This window comes from Meriones unguiculatus, chromosome 11 (genome assembly GCF_030254825.1).
Source record: "Meriones unguiculatus strain TT.TT164.6M chromosome 11, Bangor_MerUng_6.1, whole genome shotgun sequence".
Classification (NCBI taxonomy): Eukaryota; Metazoa; Chordata; class Mammalia; order Rodentia; family Muridae; genus Meriones; species Meriones unguiculatus.
Genome location: NC_083359.1, coordinates 77298300 through 77317989, shown reverse-complemented (window position 1 = coordinate 77317989; position 19690 = coordinate 77298300). Strand labels below are relative to the sequence as shown.

General features: G+C 38.0%; 1 protein-coding gene across 7 annotated transcripts in view; it reads left to right on the top strand.

The window, feature by feature from the left end:
• Cep350 (centrosomal protein 350) overlaps positions 1 to 19690 on the top strand; it is a 137446-nt gene that overhangs the window by 20394 nt on the left and 97362 nt on the right. For all 7 annotated transcript variants that reach the window (XM_021660491.2, XM_060364485.1, XM_060364484.1 and 4 more), the window contains exons 4-7: positions 36 to 147; positions 1189 to 1348; positions 3255 to 3868; positions 16027 to 16140. In XM_021660491.2, the coding sequence (XP_021516166.1) occupies positions 36 to 147; positions 1189 to 1348; positions 3255 to 3868; positions 16027 to 16140 (1000 nt within the window). The remainder of the gene's footprint in view (positions 1 to 35; positions 148 to 1188; positions 1349 to 3254; positions 3869 to 16026; positions 16141 to 19690) is intronic.

The following is a 19690-nucleotide window of genomic DNA, read 5'->3' as shown; positions in this document are numbered from 1 at the left end:
AATTTATGTGTGTTTTCATGCTATTCAAACTTCAGCTGAGACACATTGAGAACAAATTAGAAGTAACCCCTTCCAGTACAGCTGTAATCGATTCTGTGATGGATGCTAAGAAGTCGACAAGTGCTACCCGAAAAATCAGTAGGAAAGGTATGTGTGAGCTCCCTCTTAAGAACTTAACTCTCTTAAATACAGTTTAATAAGTTACCATCATTGTTGGGGGGGGTGCACACGTGCCATGACCTGTGCTGTGGAAGCCAGAGACCAGCCTGTGGCACTGGTTCCCTCCTTGGGTTCTGGAGGTCGGCCCAGTTACTACAGATTTTCGTGGTTTCAGTTTAGTCTCTCTTGGTAGTCTGCTGTGCATACATGTCCTGAGACTGCTGCTGAGTGCTGCTGAAGCCGCTGCATGCTTAGTGATGCTGGTGATGTCTTCACCATCGCATCACCTTTGACATTTAAGTTTTCATTTGTTGTGGTAATGAGAACTTTATTTAGGTGTTTGAGATTATATATACTTATTTTCTTAGTTCTCAGGTATAGTCTTTGAAGGTAAATTTTAGTTGACCTAACATGCATGCATTTCTTTTGGGGGGGGTTAAATTGTTAGTCATGAATGGAATATTTTTTTATACAGATACATTGACAGTGACACCTGTACATGCACATATATTTATAATGTGTAACATACATTATAAATTGACACATGCAGATATTTGATATGGTTTGTTTGTTTTACTGGGCTACAGGGTGCAAGTAAATGCTCTGTACTTAGACTGAACTTTGCTGGGTTTTGACAATTCTCCTTTTACTGTTTTGGAGGAAGGGTGACTGAAGATTTAATGTAGGGCCCCACATTCAAGGAAAGTCCCTACTGCTGACCTGTATCTTCAGTCCTAAATTTTATTTTCTTTTGTATTTTGAGATCAGTTGTTTATATTGGCCTTGAACTCACTTTGTAGCCCAGGTAGGCCTTGAACTGGCAATCCTTCTACCTTATGATGTAGAGATTTTGATTGGTATTATCATCTTAGAGTACAGTCTTCTCTGTAAATTGAGTGGCTGTGGGTATTTCTGTCTGCTTACCTAATAGCTGACTAGAGATGGTAAAAACAACATACAGGTAAGTGATTCTCTTAGACAATCATGTTCTATATCATATGTTCTCATAGATTTCTTTTTCTCCTTCAGATGGTAGATATTTAGATGATTCTTGGGTGAGTGCTCCAGCTTCCAAATCTACTAAACCACGGAAAGAGAAATCCCGTAGTCCTCTTAGGGCTACCACCCTGGAGAGTAATGTTAAGAAAAGCAATCGTGTGGAGTTCCGTGAACCTTTGGTTTCCTACAGGTTCGTATTGGGAAAAAGACGTTAGCAACTGAAGATAGTCTATAATAATTAAGCAGGATTGTGATTATTTTTAGTTTTTGTAATTCTCTGATTCTAAAATTCTATTAGTTTCTTTTCTAATTGCTATGACCAAATGTCTGACAAGCAGCCAAAGAAAGGTCAGGTTTGCTTGGGTCACAGTGTGAAAGCAGTACGGTCCATTGTGTTAGGGAAGGGATGGCAGCAGATCTGTGAGGCGGCTGCTCACACTGTCTGCAGTTAAAAAGTGGGAGGGACAAGAACATTGGGGTGGGGTATGAAATCTTAAGCCTACTCTAGTACCTCATTTCCTCCAAGCATCTGTCTAGCTCTTAAAGTTACACAGACCTCTAAAACAGTGCTACAAGCTGGGAACTGTAGCATTTAAGCACACTCAAGCCACAACAGAAATGTTATTACTCTCCACAAGAGATGATCCAAAAAGTAAAAATTCACCCAAACATAACAAATAAAAACTCACCCCCCCCCAATTTAACCCTCTTATAGTGTATTGTTATTTTTTGTGGTACCAGATGTCAAATCCAGGATCTCTCATATAGTTGTCAAAAGCTCAGCCAATGAGCTGCATTCCCAGTCTGTATCCTCTCTATAAGTGTTTGATTGGAAGAAACAGAATGATTTGTCTCTGTGTGCGCGCATATGTGTGTGTGTACCATATGTGTTGTTGGTACTGAGAATGCCCTGGAGCTAAGTTAGTTGGTTGTGAGCTATCCCATGTAGGTTCTGCGAATTGAACGCTGGTCCTCTGGAAAAGCAGAAACTGCTCACACCCAATCAGCAAGTATTCTGAACCATCTCTCTAGGCCCTGAAATTAATTTTTCTTTTACTGCTTGTATGAGTTTACTCTTTTACTTTGTAGCAACTTAGATGTTCTGGATTAATATGTTAATTTAATAGTGTAGAATAGGTAATAGACAATGTTGTACATTTTTGTTAACAATGCTTAGGACATTTAAGTACTAAATTAAAAAGAATTTTATGTATTTGAAGAATACTGTACTAATAATTTAAATGTATTGCTGGCCTTAGGATGGCAAATAGTAGGAATTAGCAGACCCTGGGCCTTATGCTTATTGAATTTATAAGAATTTTTGCATATTTTAAAGTGTCAGTAAATCAAGAAGTTTTATGATGGTACACTTGGGACTTTTAGGTATCTACTTGTACTCTCAGATTTTGTGATAAAGAATTTGGAATATTTAATAGGTTATATTTGATACAGGTTAAAAGATAGTAAAGCATTTGCAAATGTAGGTAAGATATATGTAGAATGATCAAGGCTGAAAATATAGCCGTGGGTATCACTAGTATTGAATCAAAAAATAAAGGAATATGAAAAACCTGCTTAAAACCATGATTACTATCAGCAAGGAGATTGAGTTATTGACTCCTTTGTATTCTGATAGTCTTGTTTTACTTTTGTTAGCTTCAGGGACTGGTTTCAGTTTGACTGCTTTTTTTGTTTGTTATTTTTAGTTTTTTGAGACAGGGTTTTTCTTTGTGCGTTGGCTGTCCTGGACTTGCTTTGTAGAACAGGCTGGCCTCAAACTCACAGAGATCCACCTGCTTCTGCCTCCCTGGGATTACAGGTGTGCACCACACTGCCTGACCTTTTTTTTTTTTTTTTTTAAACTCTTACTCAGGCTCCTTTTAGTTGTCAAGCAAAAATTATTTGTGGTGTACATAATGTTTTGATTCATGTATTCAATGTGGAATTGCTTAATCAGGTTCTTCATGTGTGTATCACCTCACATACTATTATTCTATGGTGAGGATACCCAAGGTCTATCTCCTGCAGTTTTCTAGTCTACAGGTTTTGTTTTTTTGTTATTGACTAATCACAAAGCTTCTTCTTTTCTGTCACAGGGAAACCCACAGTACACCTTTCAGCTTAAGTCCCAGTCATCTGGAGTCAAAGCATGTCTATTGTGTTCATGAGGAAAAGGCTGAGAGTGGGAAGCAAATCGTAGGCAGTCGGGAAGATCGGAACCTCCATTGCTGTGATTTGGAGAGCTCTCAACCATCTGTCATCAGTGATACAGTTGTTAGATTTTTAAATGATGGACCAGCAATTGATGCATTGCACAGTTCTGAATGTTTAACTAAAATGGGAGTACATGTAAGAACTGAGGAAGAAATGCCTAACAGAACAAAAGGAAATGAGAACAATTCAAAGCCTTCTTTTAATAACATGGGACTCGAGGTTGATCCAAAAGTGTTGCTGCCTGACTCTTCTCCATCCTCTACTAGTGCCTGTAATTCCCAAAGATTTGATATTTCAAAGCGGCGACAACATGATGTTAAACTGGAAAAACTTAAGGAGCGGATTAGGAAACAGTGGGAACACTCAGAAGACATAAATGGCCAAGTCCAGACTCTAGGTCATATTGACCATCCAGTAATGGTTGTTAATGTTGATAACTCGGTGACAACAAAAGTTAGGAAAGTGGCAACAGCACCCCCTCCTCCAGCATATAAAGGTTTGTAGTCTTTATATTTTTCTCTGTCTTGATGTCATCTGGTTCCTCAGAACAGGTTGATTACAAAATTAGCTGCATGAGAAAAAAAATTTTAGGTGCATGTTAAGAATGACAATTCTAGGGGCTGGAGATGGCTCAGTGGATAAGGGCACTGTCCTTTCCTCCAGAGGTCCTGATTTTAATTCCCAGCAACCACATGGTGGCTGTCAACCATCTATACTGGATCTGATGTTCTCTTCTGGCCTGCAGGTGCACATGCAGATAGAGCACTCATACATAAAATAAATAAATAAAATCTTGAAGACGGACAATTCTACATGTACATCAGAATTTCTAGGGATGAGGTCCAGAATGATATTTGATTTGTTTGTTGGTTGGTTTGTTTTTGAGACAGGGTCTCACTGGCTAGCCTGGAACTTACTATGTAGAACAGGCTGGCCTGGAACTCGTAGAGATCTGTCTGCCTCTGCCTCTCACATGTTGGAATTAAAGGTGTGCACCTCCAGAATAAGAGAGACAGAGAGAGACACACACACAGAGAATGGGACAGAGGGAGACAGAGAGACCGAGAGCTCTCTTACTGGATAATGAACTCAGATTCAGGCTTGATGACAAGAGCCTTTCCTGAGAGAGCCATCTCCTCTCCCCAACTTTTCCTTTTCCTTTTTCTTTTTTTTGGAGACAGAGTCTCATTATGTAGCCCCAACCATCCTGGAACTCACTTACGGAGTGACCAGGCTGGCCTGCCTGTCTCCTCAGTGCTGGGATTAAGGCTGTGCACTGTCATGCCTACTCTCTAGGTTTTCTTTTCTGCATATTTTTTTCAAGTGCAGTTTTTATGGATAAAGTTAGGCAGATCAAAATTTTTTAGATCTTTTCTAAAAATTTTATTAATAAATTAAGACAGTTTTGAACTAATTAGATTGTTTTGTATTTCTTTACCAAATTAAAAAAATTTCCCTGACAAGTTTTAGACTGTTTTATTGTCCTGAGAGGTCTTTAGTCATTTTTTTTTCTGGAACAATTTTAGCAGTATTAATTTTATTTTGTGTTGCTTGCTATGTTTTATTAGTGCTACTTTTTGTGAATTAGATAAAGATGATTTGCATTTCATTGTAGTTAATCTGTGGTACACTTGCAACCAAATTCACTTTAGAATGCTTAAAAATGTGCTGTTGTCTAAAATGTTCTGAGGTCTTATTAATGAGATCCTTCTAGTCAGCTCTTTTAGTTATGTATCTCACATCCACACTGTTGGCAGAGCAAATAGCAATTGGTAAAAACAAAATATTCTTCTTGGTTTTGAAAGAGTGAGATTGCCCCAAATCTTGTTATAGCATGTCATATCCACTAAAGCAGTCTGTTTCATTTTGTTTTCTAAAATAATAAAAGTTTTAAGATACTACAAGTTATTTCACTAAAACAAACTTAAGAGATCTTATTAGAATATATTTTACTTAATACTTAGAAGTTATGAATCCTAAAAGTAAAAGTCTTAAATATAACCTTTTAAGTTCATTGTTGGGCTTACCATATTCCTTTTTTTTTTTTTTTGATAGTTTTAAAATGTAGTAGTTTTTTTTTTTTTTTTTTATTAAAAGATTTTAAACACCTGTAATCCCATGGCTCAGGGAGGCAAAGGCAGGTGGATCTCTGTGAATTCGAGGCCAGCCTGGTCTACAAAGCAAGTCCATGACAGCTGAGGCTACACAGAGAAACTCTGTCTTGAAAAAAACAAAATAAAATAAAATAAATTATAGAATATAGTTTCTAATATTTTGATTAATGAATTTAGTTTTTACAATAGCATAATAGTTTTTGTACAATGTAAATTAAATGCATCTCATTGCATTGTATTCTAAAGTGATATTTTATTTGCTTGAATGCATAATAAGTTCACTTGGTTGATTGTTCTAAAGGTTTAAAGTATATACTTTAAAAAGCTTCTCTTATGTTCCAACTATCTGACCCATTTCTGGAGGTCACTTATATATTGTTGTATATTGTTCCAAGGACAGTTTGTGCATAGCAAGAAATTTGTGCTTGTGGTTATTTCTTCCCTTATATAGTTCTTATTGTATTGAACCAGCCCTGCACCTGGGTTGATCCTTGGTTCTTTTTGTTACACATTCTCCCCCTCTCTTTCCTGGTGTTAGGACATGAACTCAAGCCTTTTGTGTATTGTTTTTTTTTTGGTGTGTGTGTGCTTTAAAAAAAGAGCTGACACAGATGTAGCCCATGGCAGTTTAGTGTCCAAGTGGGTTCCATAGTAATAGGAAGAAGGACTGCCTCTGACATAATCTGATTGGCCCACTCTTTGATCACCTCCCCCTCAGGGGGAGCAGCCTTACCAGGCCACAGAAGATGACAATGCAGCCACTCCTGATGAGATCTGATAGACTAAGATCAGAAGGAAGGAGAGGAGGACCTCCCTTATCAGTGGACTTGGGGAGGGGCATGCGTGAAGAAGGGGGAGGGAAGGTGGGACTGGGGGGGCTTATGGGGGGATTCAAAGTGAATAAAGTAATTAATAAAATTAAATTAAAAAAAAGAGTTGAGGCAGAATTGTAAGTTTAGTCAGCTTTGGATTACATGGTGAGACTGTCTCAGAAAAGAAAAACCAGCAAGATGCCACAGACATGGGAATTATTTTATGAAACACAAATGGTGCGTGTGCTGTGATGATTCTTGCTCAGACTGCTCTTAGTGCTTGCCTGTCTTTTTCTTTCTGGTGTAAAGATCAGTTAAGGTAAAGAGCCTAACTTGGTTATAAATATAAATAAGCACACAATATTTTTAACAATTTTTACTTTATAAATTGTGTGTGTGTGTGTGTGTGTGTGTGTGTGTGTGTGTGTGTATGTAAGTGCTCACATGCATGCTAATGGAGGCTAGAGATGTCAAATTCCCTGTAGATGGGGTTCCAGGCAGTTGTAAGCTGCCTGATATGGGGCCTAGGCTCTGTACTGGGTTTTTTGTGTTTTTTTTTTTTTTTTTTTCAGGAGCAGTGTGTACTCTTAACCATTGAGCCATCTCTCTGGCCCCAGGTATTTTAAAGAAACATATGTTCAGAAATTAGAATAAACAGAAGAAAATTGGACCAATCCCCCCCAAAAACAAACAAACCAGAAACCCCCAAAACCCCAACCAGCCAAAACACATGCATACACACAATCCCCAAAAATAAGAGTTAATGATTTGGGAGCTAAAAAAAAAATAAAACAAAACATACTGCTATTGAAATCTTATGTATGTGAGGATGCAAATACATAGAAGGGCTTCTACAGAGAGAATGTTTCCTGAAACAAACCAACAGACAAACAAAAACACCCAAAACTTAAATATGCCAAAATTTGAACTATGGTAAGCACAGATAGAACATTGTAACTGGAAAGTTCCACACCTGACCTCACATGGCAGGTCACAGTCAAAATGCAGATGTGTAATATAGTTTAATTGACTCCTACGGGATAAAAAGCCCAGCCATACCTTACTAGCTTGGCTCTCCATTCCCCAACTCCATTGTGCTTGCAGGGATAATAAAACTATGTGCAGATCACATGCAGCAGTGGGCTTTCCCCATCATGTACCACAAAGGGTTTGGGCCATTTTTCTTTTTATACCTTTTGTTTATTTTCTGCTCTGTGGTGTAGAAGATACTGCTGGAAATGTGAAAAAGTCCAGCAAACACCCTTTTTGGTAACAATTATAGCAAAAGAGAAAGTATTTAGGTCTATCAGTAGTGCCCCAAACCAAGCATTCTAAGTGCAAAACATCCTATTGAGGGTACGGGCTGGAGTGACCACCAGATGTGACCTGAGAAACAAGATAAACTGGTGGAGTTGTGTCATGAAGGTGATGAGCCTGAAGGTAATGGAAAAGAAGGGAAGGGCAGGCTGTGGGGCTAGCGATGAATACCATGCATCTTAAGAGCAGGCCTGGCTGCGCTGCAGTCGCGTGTGCCATTGAGTGAGATGCCGTTGTAAACCCCGGGGAGACCTACCATAATGAACTGAAATGGAGAGGCCTGTGACTGTGGAAAAGGTTAAGAAGAAGCACAGCAGTTATTACTATTTTAGGATTCATGGTGGGAAAGCATGTGCTGGTTACAAAGCCAAGAGAAGTTTGGTGACCAGTTTGCCAAACTTGTTGCTGATGAGAATCAAAAATACTCATGCCACATTACTGTTTTGGTGATATTGCCCCAGAAAGGTGCTAACTGTAGCTGAGAAGATAGCCACCACAGGAATTAAGGGTGCCAGTGACAGAATGGCTGTTGAGATGTGTTAATGCAGCAGGCACTCATAAGCCTTAAAACTTTGTATGATAAATGAAAGCATTCACCTCTGTTTTAAAGGGCTTAATTTCTTACCAGTCTGTGATGCTAATAAAAAGTTAGACCATAGACAGTTTTTTAAATTGGTTTCACGGGTACAAGTACTAGCATCCTATACTCACTGCTAGGGAGCTGGCCTGAAAAATGACCCAGGATTTTATCTCTTGACAATTATTCTGTTCATCTTCCAGCAGAAATTCCTATTAAAATTTTATATATAGGCTTGCAGAACCTGTAGCTCAATGATAGAACACTTACCCACTGTTTGTAAGGCTTTATGTTCAGCCCTCAGCAGCATAGAGAAATAAAAATCAAAGCAATCTCCCCAAACCAAAATTAGTATTTATGCAATGTATTCCTAAAGTGTGCTTTTATTAATTTAGCCCTATATTCAGGATTTTCTTATGTTAATGAAGAGTCAAATATAGCCACTTTCTTTCTTAAAAAAATCATGTATTTATTTATTTACATATTTATTTGTTTGTTTATTTTGCGAGGCAGGGTTTCTCTGTGTAGATCAGGCTGGCCTTGAACTCAGAGGGAGATCTTGCCTTAGTCTCCCGCCTGCTGGGTCTAAAATTGTGAACAACACAGCCCAACTTTAAAGAAGATATTTTTAAATATTTATTTGTGTGTGTATGTACACTTGTTAGCAAAATACACATGTCACAACATTTGTCTCCAGGTCAGAGGATAACTTGTTGGAATTGGTTTTCTACCTTCACTATGTGGATCCTGGGGATCAAACTCAGGTTTTCAGGTGTGGGACGTCAGTGCCTTTACCTGTGGAGCCAACTCACAGGCTCCAGAACACTTTGTTGAAAGCATGGTAACAGTGTGGAACAGAGATGCAAGCATGAAACGTTTTCTACATGAATCTAACACAGTGAGCTAACGTTCTGAAGATGCTGCATGGATGTTGCTGTTGTCTGGAACATGTGACTAAGGTTACAAATGAGCATATGTGGCACAGACCTTCGGGCCTGCAATTCTGTGTTCAGTTATGATACAGTGGTGGTCAGTTTTTTCTGGTCTTACATATGTAAAACATGCCTTTGGAATTGAGGCTGCAGTTGTTGACCGGGGAGGGATGAAAAAGCTGAAGTGGTTCTGAACCAAAGTGATGGTGGTGGTGATGGTGGTAATGCTAGCACTGTAGAAGAGATGCTAGTAGGTGACATAGGGAACATTGTTATTAGTTGAGGGACTTAAAGCCGTGCATATTCACAAAAGAACAAGAATCATCTGGGCTTATAAAATCAAACTTCTAAGACAAAAGCTTGCAAATGAGGTCAGTAACTCTTGAGGAAACATTAAGTCACCTCTAGTGGATCTACTTCCTAGTCTACAACTGCCTCTGGAATTTTTCTCCCCCCCCCTTATTTATTTTATTTTTTCCCTTTTATTGAAAATAGATTCTTTTCTCATACAATATATCCTGATTACAGGTTCCTCTCCCTTTACTCCTTCTAGTTCCTCCCCTTTTCTCCTTTCTTCACCTCCACATCCACTCCCTTTCTGTGTTTCTCTCATTAGAAAAGAACAGGCTTCTAAGAGATGAACATGACAAAATAAGACATAAGATAAAACAAAAACCATCACATTGCGATTGGGCAAGGCAACCCAACAGAAGGAAAAGAGCCCCAAGGGCAGGCACAAGAATCAGAGATACAGGATTCCCATCAAAATGCTAAGCTGAAAGCTGTTTTACACACACACACACACACACACACACACACACACACACACACATATACATATACATATATACCCTGCTGCAGGGCCATATTGGCCCTGTGCTTTCTGCTGAAGTCTCTGAGATTTTGAGGGACTTGTCCTCCTGTTGTCCTTCATCTGGCACTTACACTCTTTCCACCTCCTCTTCTGCGGGGTTCCCTGAGCTCCAAGGGAAAGGATTTGATGGAGACATCCCATTCAGGGCTATCTGTTCCAGGGATTCTCCACATAATATCTGGCTGTGGGTCTCTCATCTGTTCCTGTCTGCTGCAGGAGGAAGCTTCTCTTGAATAAGGCACTAATCTATGAGTATAGAAGAATATCATTAGAATTCATTTTATTGATACTTTTTTGTTTGTTTGTTTGTTTTTTAAGACTAGTGGTGTTTTGCTTTACCCTCGGTCTCTGGGCTATCTAGTCTCCGGTTCTTGGTCACCCAAGCAGTGTTAGGTATGGGTTCCATCTCATGGAGTGGGCCTTAAGTCAAATCAGACATTGGTTAAGTACTCTCACAGGTTCTACCATTGCCCTAGCATATTTTGCAGGCAGGACCGATTGTATGTCAAAGGTTTTGTGGCCTGGTTGGTATTTACGCTTCTCTTTTGATAGCTGGCAGAGTACCTTCTTACACCAAAGACACTAGAATGTAGGGTGAGGTCTTCAGTAGGTACCAGTTTGACTCTTCACGTTCAGTGAGTTGTGTGGGTGTTGTCCATCGGCATGGAGAGTGCACCTTTGTGTGCCACAACCTGGGTTGTTTGGGGATTTCCACGGAATCCCCCACCCCCGCCCTTGGCCAAGAACTCAGTTAGTTGTAGCACAGTCCCAGTACTGGAAGCCTTGTTTGGTTAGTTGGGACTCTGTCTCCCTGATCACTAGGAGACCTCATGAGGATCTTCATAGACTGTAGGAAGTTTCCACTGCACTAGGTTTCCATACAATCCCTCAGATGCCCCTCAGCTCCAGCTGTCTGTCCCTGCATCCCTTCCCTTAACCCCTTCTCCCCTCCCTTTCCCAACTTGATCCTTCAGCTCCTGTCCCCACCTGCCCCAAGTCCCCCCATAAAACCTATTTCCCCCTCCCAGAGAGACCCATGTTTTCCCCTCTAGTCCCTAACTTTTCTGGGTGTACAGATTGTAGGTGGGTTATTATTTATTTAGTAGCTAATGTTCACGTATAAGTATACACATAACCTTTATCTTTCTGGGTCTGGCTTACCTTACACAGGGTGATTTTTTTTTTTTTCTAGTTCTATTCATTTGCCTGCAAATTTTATGACTTTTTTTTTTTTTAAACAGCTGGGTAATACTCCATTGGGTAATAGTACCATATTTTCTTTGTCCATTTTACTGTTGAGAGACATCTAGGTTGTTTTCAGTTTTTGACTGTTGTAAGTAGAATGACAATGAACATGGTTGTGCAAGTATACTCTGGGTATACGCACAGCTGGATCTTGAGGGGATCTGTTTTCAACTTCATGAAAAACAGGCACACTGCTTCCCATAGTGGCTGTACAAATGTGTGTTCCTCCCAGCAAGGGATGCTGATCACCTTTATTTCATAGCCTCATAAGCATGAGCTGCCACGTGTGTTATTAATCTTAGCCATTTTGACAGGTGTAAGAGTCTCAAAGTCACTTTGATTTGCATTTCCTTGATAGCTAAAGGTGTTGAACATTTTTTAAAGTATTTCTTGGCCATTTGAATTTCCTCTTTTGAGAATTCTCTGTTTAGATCTGTACACCTCCTTTTTTTTTTTTTTTTTTTTACAAATAGGTTTATTTAAGGGTGGAGTGGGAAAGAGACAGAAAGATAGTAGGATAGCATAGGAGAAAAGAAAGGGGGTGTGGTGGTGTGGTAGTGTCCCTAGGAAAGAAAGTCAGAGAGAGCTATACCCCATTTTTAAATGTGAGCATTTGGTATTTTGATATTTAGTTTCTTCAGTTCTTAATGTATATTGGATATTAGTCCTCTAGTGGATGTGGAGATGGCGACATCTTTTACCATTCTGTAGGCTTTTGTTTTGACTGAATGACTGTCCTTTGCCTTATAGAAGCTTTTCAGTTTTACAAGGTCCCATTTATTGTTTATTTTAGTTTCTGCATTGTTGGTGTTCTAGTCTCCTCCTGTGCCAGTGAGTTTCAAGGCTATTCCCTGCTTTCTCTTCTATTTGGTTCAGTGTGTCTGGTTTTATGTTGGAGCCTTTGATCCATTTGGAGTTGAGTTTTGTGCAGGGTAATAAGTATGGATCTGTGTATTCTTCTACATGCACACACCTAGTTTGGCCTGCACCATTTGTTGAAGATGCCTTCCCACCCCCCACCCCCGTATGTATTTCTGGCTTCTTCGTAAAAAATGAATGTCCGTACATATGTGGATTTATGTCTGGGTTTTCAGTTTGATTCCATTGATCAATGTGTCTGTCTTTATGTCAATACCATGAGGTTTTAATACTGTGGCTCTATAGTATAGATATAGTATAGATTCTTGAAATCAGGAATGGCGGGCATCCAGCAGTTCTTTTATTGTTCAGGATGTTTTTTAGCTATCCTGGGTTTTTGAGTTTCCAGATGAAGTTGAGATTTGTCCTTTCAAGGTGTGTGAAGAATTGTGTTGGAATTGTGAGGGGGATTGCATTGAATCTGTAGGTTGCTTTTGGGAGGATGCCCTTTTTTACTATATTAATTCCACCAATCCTTAATGGAGATCTTTTCATCTTCTGAAATCTTCAGTTTCTTTCTTCAAAAACTTGAAGTTGTTATCATACAAGTGTTTCACTTGCTTGGTTAGAGTTACTCCAAGATATTTTATGTTATTTGAGGCTCTTGTAAAAGATACTGTTTTCCATGATTTTTTTTTAACTTCAGTCCCTTTCTCATTTGTATATACGCAGGCTATTGATTTTTGCGAATTAATTTTGTATCCAGCTACTTTGCTGAAAGTGTTCATCAGCTGTAGAAGTTCCCTAGTAGAATTTTTAGAGTCACCTATGTACACTATCATATCATCTGCAAATAAAGATACTCTGTCCTTTCCAATGTGAAACCCCTTGATCTCCTTCAGTTGTCTTACTGCTCTAGCTAAGACTTTAAGTACTATATTGAATAGGTATGGAGAGAGCAGGTAGCCTTGTCTTGTTGCTGATTTTAGTGGAATTGCTTCGAGTTTCTCTTCATTTAAGTTGATGTTGGCTATAGGTTTGCTGTTATTTGCCTTTTTTAACGTTGAGGTTTGTCCTTTGCATCCCTAATCTCTCCAGAACTTTTATCATGAAGGGGTGTTGGATTTTGTCAAAGGCCTTTTCTGCATCTAACGAGATGATCATGTGTGTGTTTTTCCCCTTTCAGTTTGTTTATTTGGTAGATTACATTTGTCTATTTACATGTGTTGAACCATCCCTGAGATGAAGCCTACTTGATCATGGTGGATGATATTTTTGATGTGTTCTAGGATTTGGTATTTTTTCATGTGTGTTTATAAGGAATATTGGTCTGTAATTTTCTTTCTTTGTCGGATTTTTATGTGGTTTGGGTAATAGGGTAACCGTGGCCTCATAAAATGAATTTGACAATGTTCCTTCTGTTTTCTCTTTTGTGGAATAATTTGAGAAATATTGGCATGAATTCTTCTTTGAAAGGCTGTTAGAATTCTACACTAAAACCACAAGTTTCTTCTATGATTATATTGAAAATATTTTCTGGGACTTCGAGTTGGAATTCTTTTCCTTCTTCTATTCCTATTATTCTTAGGTTTGGTTTTTTCATAGTGTCCCAGATTTCTTGGATGTTTTCTATCGGGAGCTTTTTAGATTTACCTTTTCTTTGACCAATGTATCCATTTCTTCTATCATATTGTGTCTTTAACATCTGAGATTCTCTCTTCCATCTATTGTATTCTGTAGGTAAAGCTTGCCTCTGTCGTGTTTGTTCAAATTCCTAAATTTTTTATTTTCAGAATTTCCTCAGTTTTTTTTAAAGGTTTTGTGCAGTTTTATTCATTTTCTTCCAATGTCCTCTTCCCCCCTGATTTCTTTAAGGGATACATTAATTTCTCTGTCATCTTCATACAGGTGGTTTTACGATCTTTTTTCCTGTGCCTCAGCTATATTGGAATATTCAGGGCCTGCTATGGTAGGCTAGCTGGGCTCTAGTGGAGACATATTGCCCTGGCTCCTATTGATTGTGTTTTTATGCTGGCTTCTAGGCATCTGGGACTGATGATATGGGTCTAGGGGCTGATTTCTGGATTTGTCTTTGTTGGGTGGTGCTTTGTTGCTTGGTTTATGTTTCCTCTCTGGGTTTTTGGAAGAGTGTGGTGCCTATGTGTTATCTCTCAATTTTTTGGCAAGTAGAAACAGTCCTAGAGTTGGTCACAGCAGTACGTACCTGGAATCTCAGCACTTGGAACACTGAGACAGGAGAATCAGTCTCCTGTCTGATGGACCAACATGGGCTACATAATGAGACAAAATCCCAATATATCTTTATATTACTTTGGTTATTATCTACATTATGTTATTATTTTGTAAAAATAACACTCAAGAGTTTAGTATACTTTTTTTTTTTTTTTAAAGACAAAATCTCACTATGTAGCCCTGGAAATCTCTATGTAGACCAGGCTGGTCTTGAACTCACAGAAAAATATATTTCTTAAATGCGGATAGATTTGAAGCAAAAGATCAGGGTGCTAATTTCTGGGAAGTAGCATATATTGTAATGTTTCTAAAGATACTGACCACATGTCCCTTTGGGGCCATTTTACCAGTACGAATACCAGCTCATTCATTTGTTCAGATGGAGGCAAAAATAGAAAATAACAAACAATACCTATCTTTGAAGACAAAGGATAGCATTCTCTGTCTCTGATTCTGAGAAAAGGTAGTTTGTGTTTCTAAAACCCATAATTTAGATTGATGCTTTTTACATTAGTATATACTTATTTTTAAATATGCGTATGATATAGTTTAGACATGCGCACTCATAGTTGCTGACATTCTTATATTATTTAATTTTTTTGAGACTCCATTTCTAGTTTACTTGAATATATGCTGTTTTATCTCACTGAAGCCTCCTTTTTGCTAACTGGTATTCATCAGTATATTATGTAGTAGCTAATTATGCATTCTTTTTAAAAATATAAAGTTAAATATAGAAATTATGACATTAATCATTAAAGAAACACAAATTAGACCATAATCAGATGCTACTTTATAGATCCATTAGAGTAGTTTTAATGAAACAGACAGATAGTAAGTATCAGCAAGAATATAGAGAAATGACAACCTGTGTGTCCTGCTGATGATAATACAAAATAGTGCTACTGCTTTAGAAAATAATTCATAGTTCTTACGGTTAGTTACTGTGACCCAGCAATTTATTCTTATATGTAATACTCATTGAAAACATTTCCACAAATCTTGTATTAGAATAATTATAGCAGCATTATTAGTAATAGAGAAAAGTAGAAACAGCCCACGTAACTAAGCAGCCAGTGAACGGATAAGTAAAATGTCATGTCTGTTCAAAGAAATATAAGTTGACGCTAAAAAGCCTTTTTACATGATGTGAGAGCCTTGAAAAACTACAGAGTAAATAGGCTAACTAAAAGTGACCACATATTGAAAGATTCCATTTATATGAGATATCTAAAATAGGCAAATCCGTGAAGATAAAAAGTAGATGAGTAGTTGCCAGAGGCCGATAGGACAGGTTTTTTGGGTCTCAACTGATAATAGGGATAGAGTTTCTTTTCTCAGTGATGAAATATGCCAGATTTAGGTAACAGTGATAGTTATGAAACTTTGAATATATTTGAAAACATTTGGTTGTATACTTACGAGTGAATTTTGGGATTTGTGAGATTGGCACACTAACCTGATGACCTGAGTGTGATGCTCAGGATCCAGATGGTGGGCAGAGAGGACCAACTCCTACAAGTTACTCTCAGATCTGTACATTCATGGTGTGGCAAGCCTGCTCCCACTACCCCACTACAAGTAAAAAATGTTAATGTTCACAGTGAATTTTATGTCATTTTAATTATATCTGAATATATCTTTCAAAGCATCTTCTGTTGGTGTGTATCAGGTTTCAACCCTTCGGAGACCAAGATTCGCACTCCTGATGGAAAAGTGTGGCAGGAGGCTGAGTTTCAAAACATGAGCAGAGAGCTGTACAGAGACTTAGCACTTCAGTTTGCAGGTGAGATGGAGCTTGCTGTTTTGCTTATTTTATCATGCGTGCTATGACTTGTAATATTTAACATGAAACTTCACCAAAACTGTAGAGGTTGCCCTTCTGCAAGTGTATTGTATATTAGAGTAGTAGCAGTTTAAATCCTAAGACCCTCTTAGCCTCTTGGCTCTCCTCCAGGATTAAAATTAGCCTCCATAGCTCATGATACAGAAACGAGGCTATTTTTAAACTGGGAGACTTTTAAAGTCAGGACAGACTGATTTTTAAGGAAGCATATAGAGTTACTTGTGGTTTATTTCTCTTAGGCCTCAGAGCTCTTTAAAGTGGCCAGTTATTTCAGTCAGCGTATGCAGAAATCGAAGTGTTACAGGAGAGGGGGAATGCATGTTAGAAAATTATAACTGAGAGGAACCCATAGAAGATCAGAAGAGCTAGGAAGATGAGAATAGTAGTGTTGCCACTTCCTGAGCATCCTGTAAGGTACTAGGAGTTATACTGGTGCTTAGTCTTGTTTTTATTTGTTTATTTTGTTTTAACAATTGAGGAATTGAAAGCTGAAGGAATAATTTTTCCAGGATTGCATAAAGAATCAAAATCAAGATTCAAAATCAACTGTTTAATTCCAAAATGGACAGCTTTCTAGTAAGCCCCCATAAAGATTTTGCTAATCTTTTTTTTAAAAGATTTTTCTTTTTTTATTTTTTATTTTATGTACATTGGTGTTTTGACTGTGTGCATGTCTGTGTGAGGAGTTACAGACAGTTGTGAGCTGCCATGTGGGTACTGGGAATTGAACTCAGGTCCTCTGGAAGAGCAGTCAGTGCTCTTAACCTCTGAGCTATCTCTCCAGCCCCCGCCAATCTTTTTTTGTGGCATAAAGTATCCAGTTTCATTTTCTTTATTTTATTAAACACTGTATTCAGAATTCTTTTCTCATGTGGAGATAAAGTGTAATGTAGTGTAATATTTTAGAATTAATTTCAAAGAGTTTACATTCTGGCTTTGCTGTTTATTAGCTCTCTCTCTATTATATATAATATATGTATATATATACAAGCTAATATAATTATTTGTGTGTATATATATATATATATATATATATGGTTGTGTTATATAACCTTTCATTCCTCATTTTAAAAAGAAGTGACAGTAACTCTACATTACAGGACAGTGTCATAGCCTGGCAGAGGTTGTTGTCAGAAACTATTTAAACGGTTACTTTGTTATACTGTGCCTTTCTGTTTTTATGGCGATAAGCTCTGTAATCTTAACCTTTCTACTCTTCCCTGTGTTTTTGTTACATTGGCCCTGTGTGTAAGTATATAACTTGCAGCTTGCTTTCACTCCTCTGTGTCAAGCTTTCCCTCTCTGTCTAGTCATGCCTACCAACACACTGTTGACCATATTTTATCATGGCAGTCATCATGGCAGAATTCCTCTTTGGGCTTTTTCTCCAGTGACTGCTCTGGTTCCTCCTTCTGTTGAGAGCAAAACTATAAAAACTTTCCTTATGCTAATGGTCTCTGATTTTTTCCCCCTTTTACATTTGTTTGTTTGCTGGGGTTTTTGCTGTTATCAAGATCATTAATGACATTCACTTTGTCATAGGCAGTGTTTAATATCCATTGGTCATCTAGGTCATTCAGCAGCATTTATACCATTAACTATCTCTTTCTTGAAAGTCTTCACTTGACATTCTAGAGGCATTTGGTTTTTCTCTTAAAACTACCTGTTACTTATTTTTCCCCCTCCCCCATCATATTCCTTTTCTTCTTGCTTATTTATCCAAAAAGACCTACTAGGAAAAAAAGTATGTATTCTTAACACCTGAAATAGTTCTCCTGTAAATATTCCTCTATCTTTGTATCTATTTGAGACTTTTTCCCTGAATTCAAACTCTTAGCAATCTGCTAACTTTACACTTACATTAAATGTGTTATAGATACCTCAAGCTTAATGTCTAAAATGGAAGTTACTCAATGTGTTTGTGATATATCCCTTAAACTTGCTTCTCTGCTCTGTAAGACCCAGATCTTAAGTAATCTTTGAACTGCCCCCCTTTTCTTTTACATTTTCTATCCTATTGTCTAAATTGTATCTATCTCATAACCACCTTCATCACCTTTGTCACTATTCCCTAAATCAAGCACCATCAGTCTGTTGCTTGAGCATTCTCTTCACTGGTCTCTTTACTGCTAACTCTTTACAAGCATTCTCTTCACTGGTCTCTTTACTGCTAACTCTTTACAAGCATTCTCTTCACTGGTCTCTTTACTGCTAACTCTTTTAATGAGTCTGTTCTCAACACAGTTGCCACAGTAAGCATGTTAAAGTCTTGTTTAAATTGTGTCACTCTTTTGCTCGAATGTTCTATAAACTTCTCATTTTACCTCTGAGCAAAACATAAAGCCTGTAGAACCCTTTACCTCATCTGGCTCTCATATCTCCAACCAGGTTCCTCCTGTTCACACCAGAGTTCTAGCTGATTCTTAGATACTATTCCCACCTCCTTAGAGCCTTTTACTCAAACGTATCCTACTCTGCTTATAACAGAGAGCTCCATGTGTATTTTAAATTACATTATTCAGACTTGTAATTTAGGTTAATTTTTTGGACTTCTGTAGTTAGTATATTTTTTAAAATAAAGTGAGAGTCTAAGAAAATGCTCACCTGAAATTCTAAACATGCATTGATTTGAAAGCATGACTGCTGTAGCTTCTTTCCATTTCTAGAAATGCACTGGATTTCTCACAAGTTTTTTAACTGGTGCACTTTCAAAAACTCTTATTTGCATTTTATATCTCTTTCTTCCTACTTTACCCCTATCCTTTCCAACACCTCAACATCATGTAGGAGAGAAAGGGTTAGTGGGAGAAGGGCCGTAGTTCTCTTAGCTGCTTCCTGCTGGTTAGGGTCATCAGGTTCCTTGGACCCAGTCCAGTCTTCAGTCCAGGAGATCTCCGACTTCTTGTCTCACTGCATCAACAGCGATAGGGAGCTGCAGGGGAAAGCAGCAGCAGCCTTGTTCTTTCTCGGAGCTCTAACACACTCTCTGGGCTCTGGCATTTATTCTCTCTCCAGAGTCCTCAGATTTAAACTATCTGCATCTGTCTAAGAGCTCCTCTCAGAGCCTGTATTAGGCAAATAGTGGACTCTTATGAATCAGTCCCACACCCCACACCTGGGATTAAAACAAAAACATGTTTATATCCATAACAAGTTTTCTGGAACAAAAACAAAAAACCCAAAACAACAATAAAAAACTTGGTACTTAATGATGGAGTAGAGGTGATCTTTAAACCTTTCCATAGGAGGACTTGATATTGATAGTTTGTGGATCAGAGAAATAGCCTCAGTGAAAAGTTTTTCCTTTCATACTTCTAAGACCACCGAAGATGCTTGAAACTGAAGTGTGTAGAACCCTATCTATATTTTGTTTTTCTTATACATTCTTATGATAGTAATTAATTTATAAACTGAATATAAAAGATGAACTTACTGTAGATCTTATCAAAATCAGCATACAGTTTTCTTCATTAAGTTGGCACACTTAATG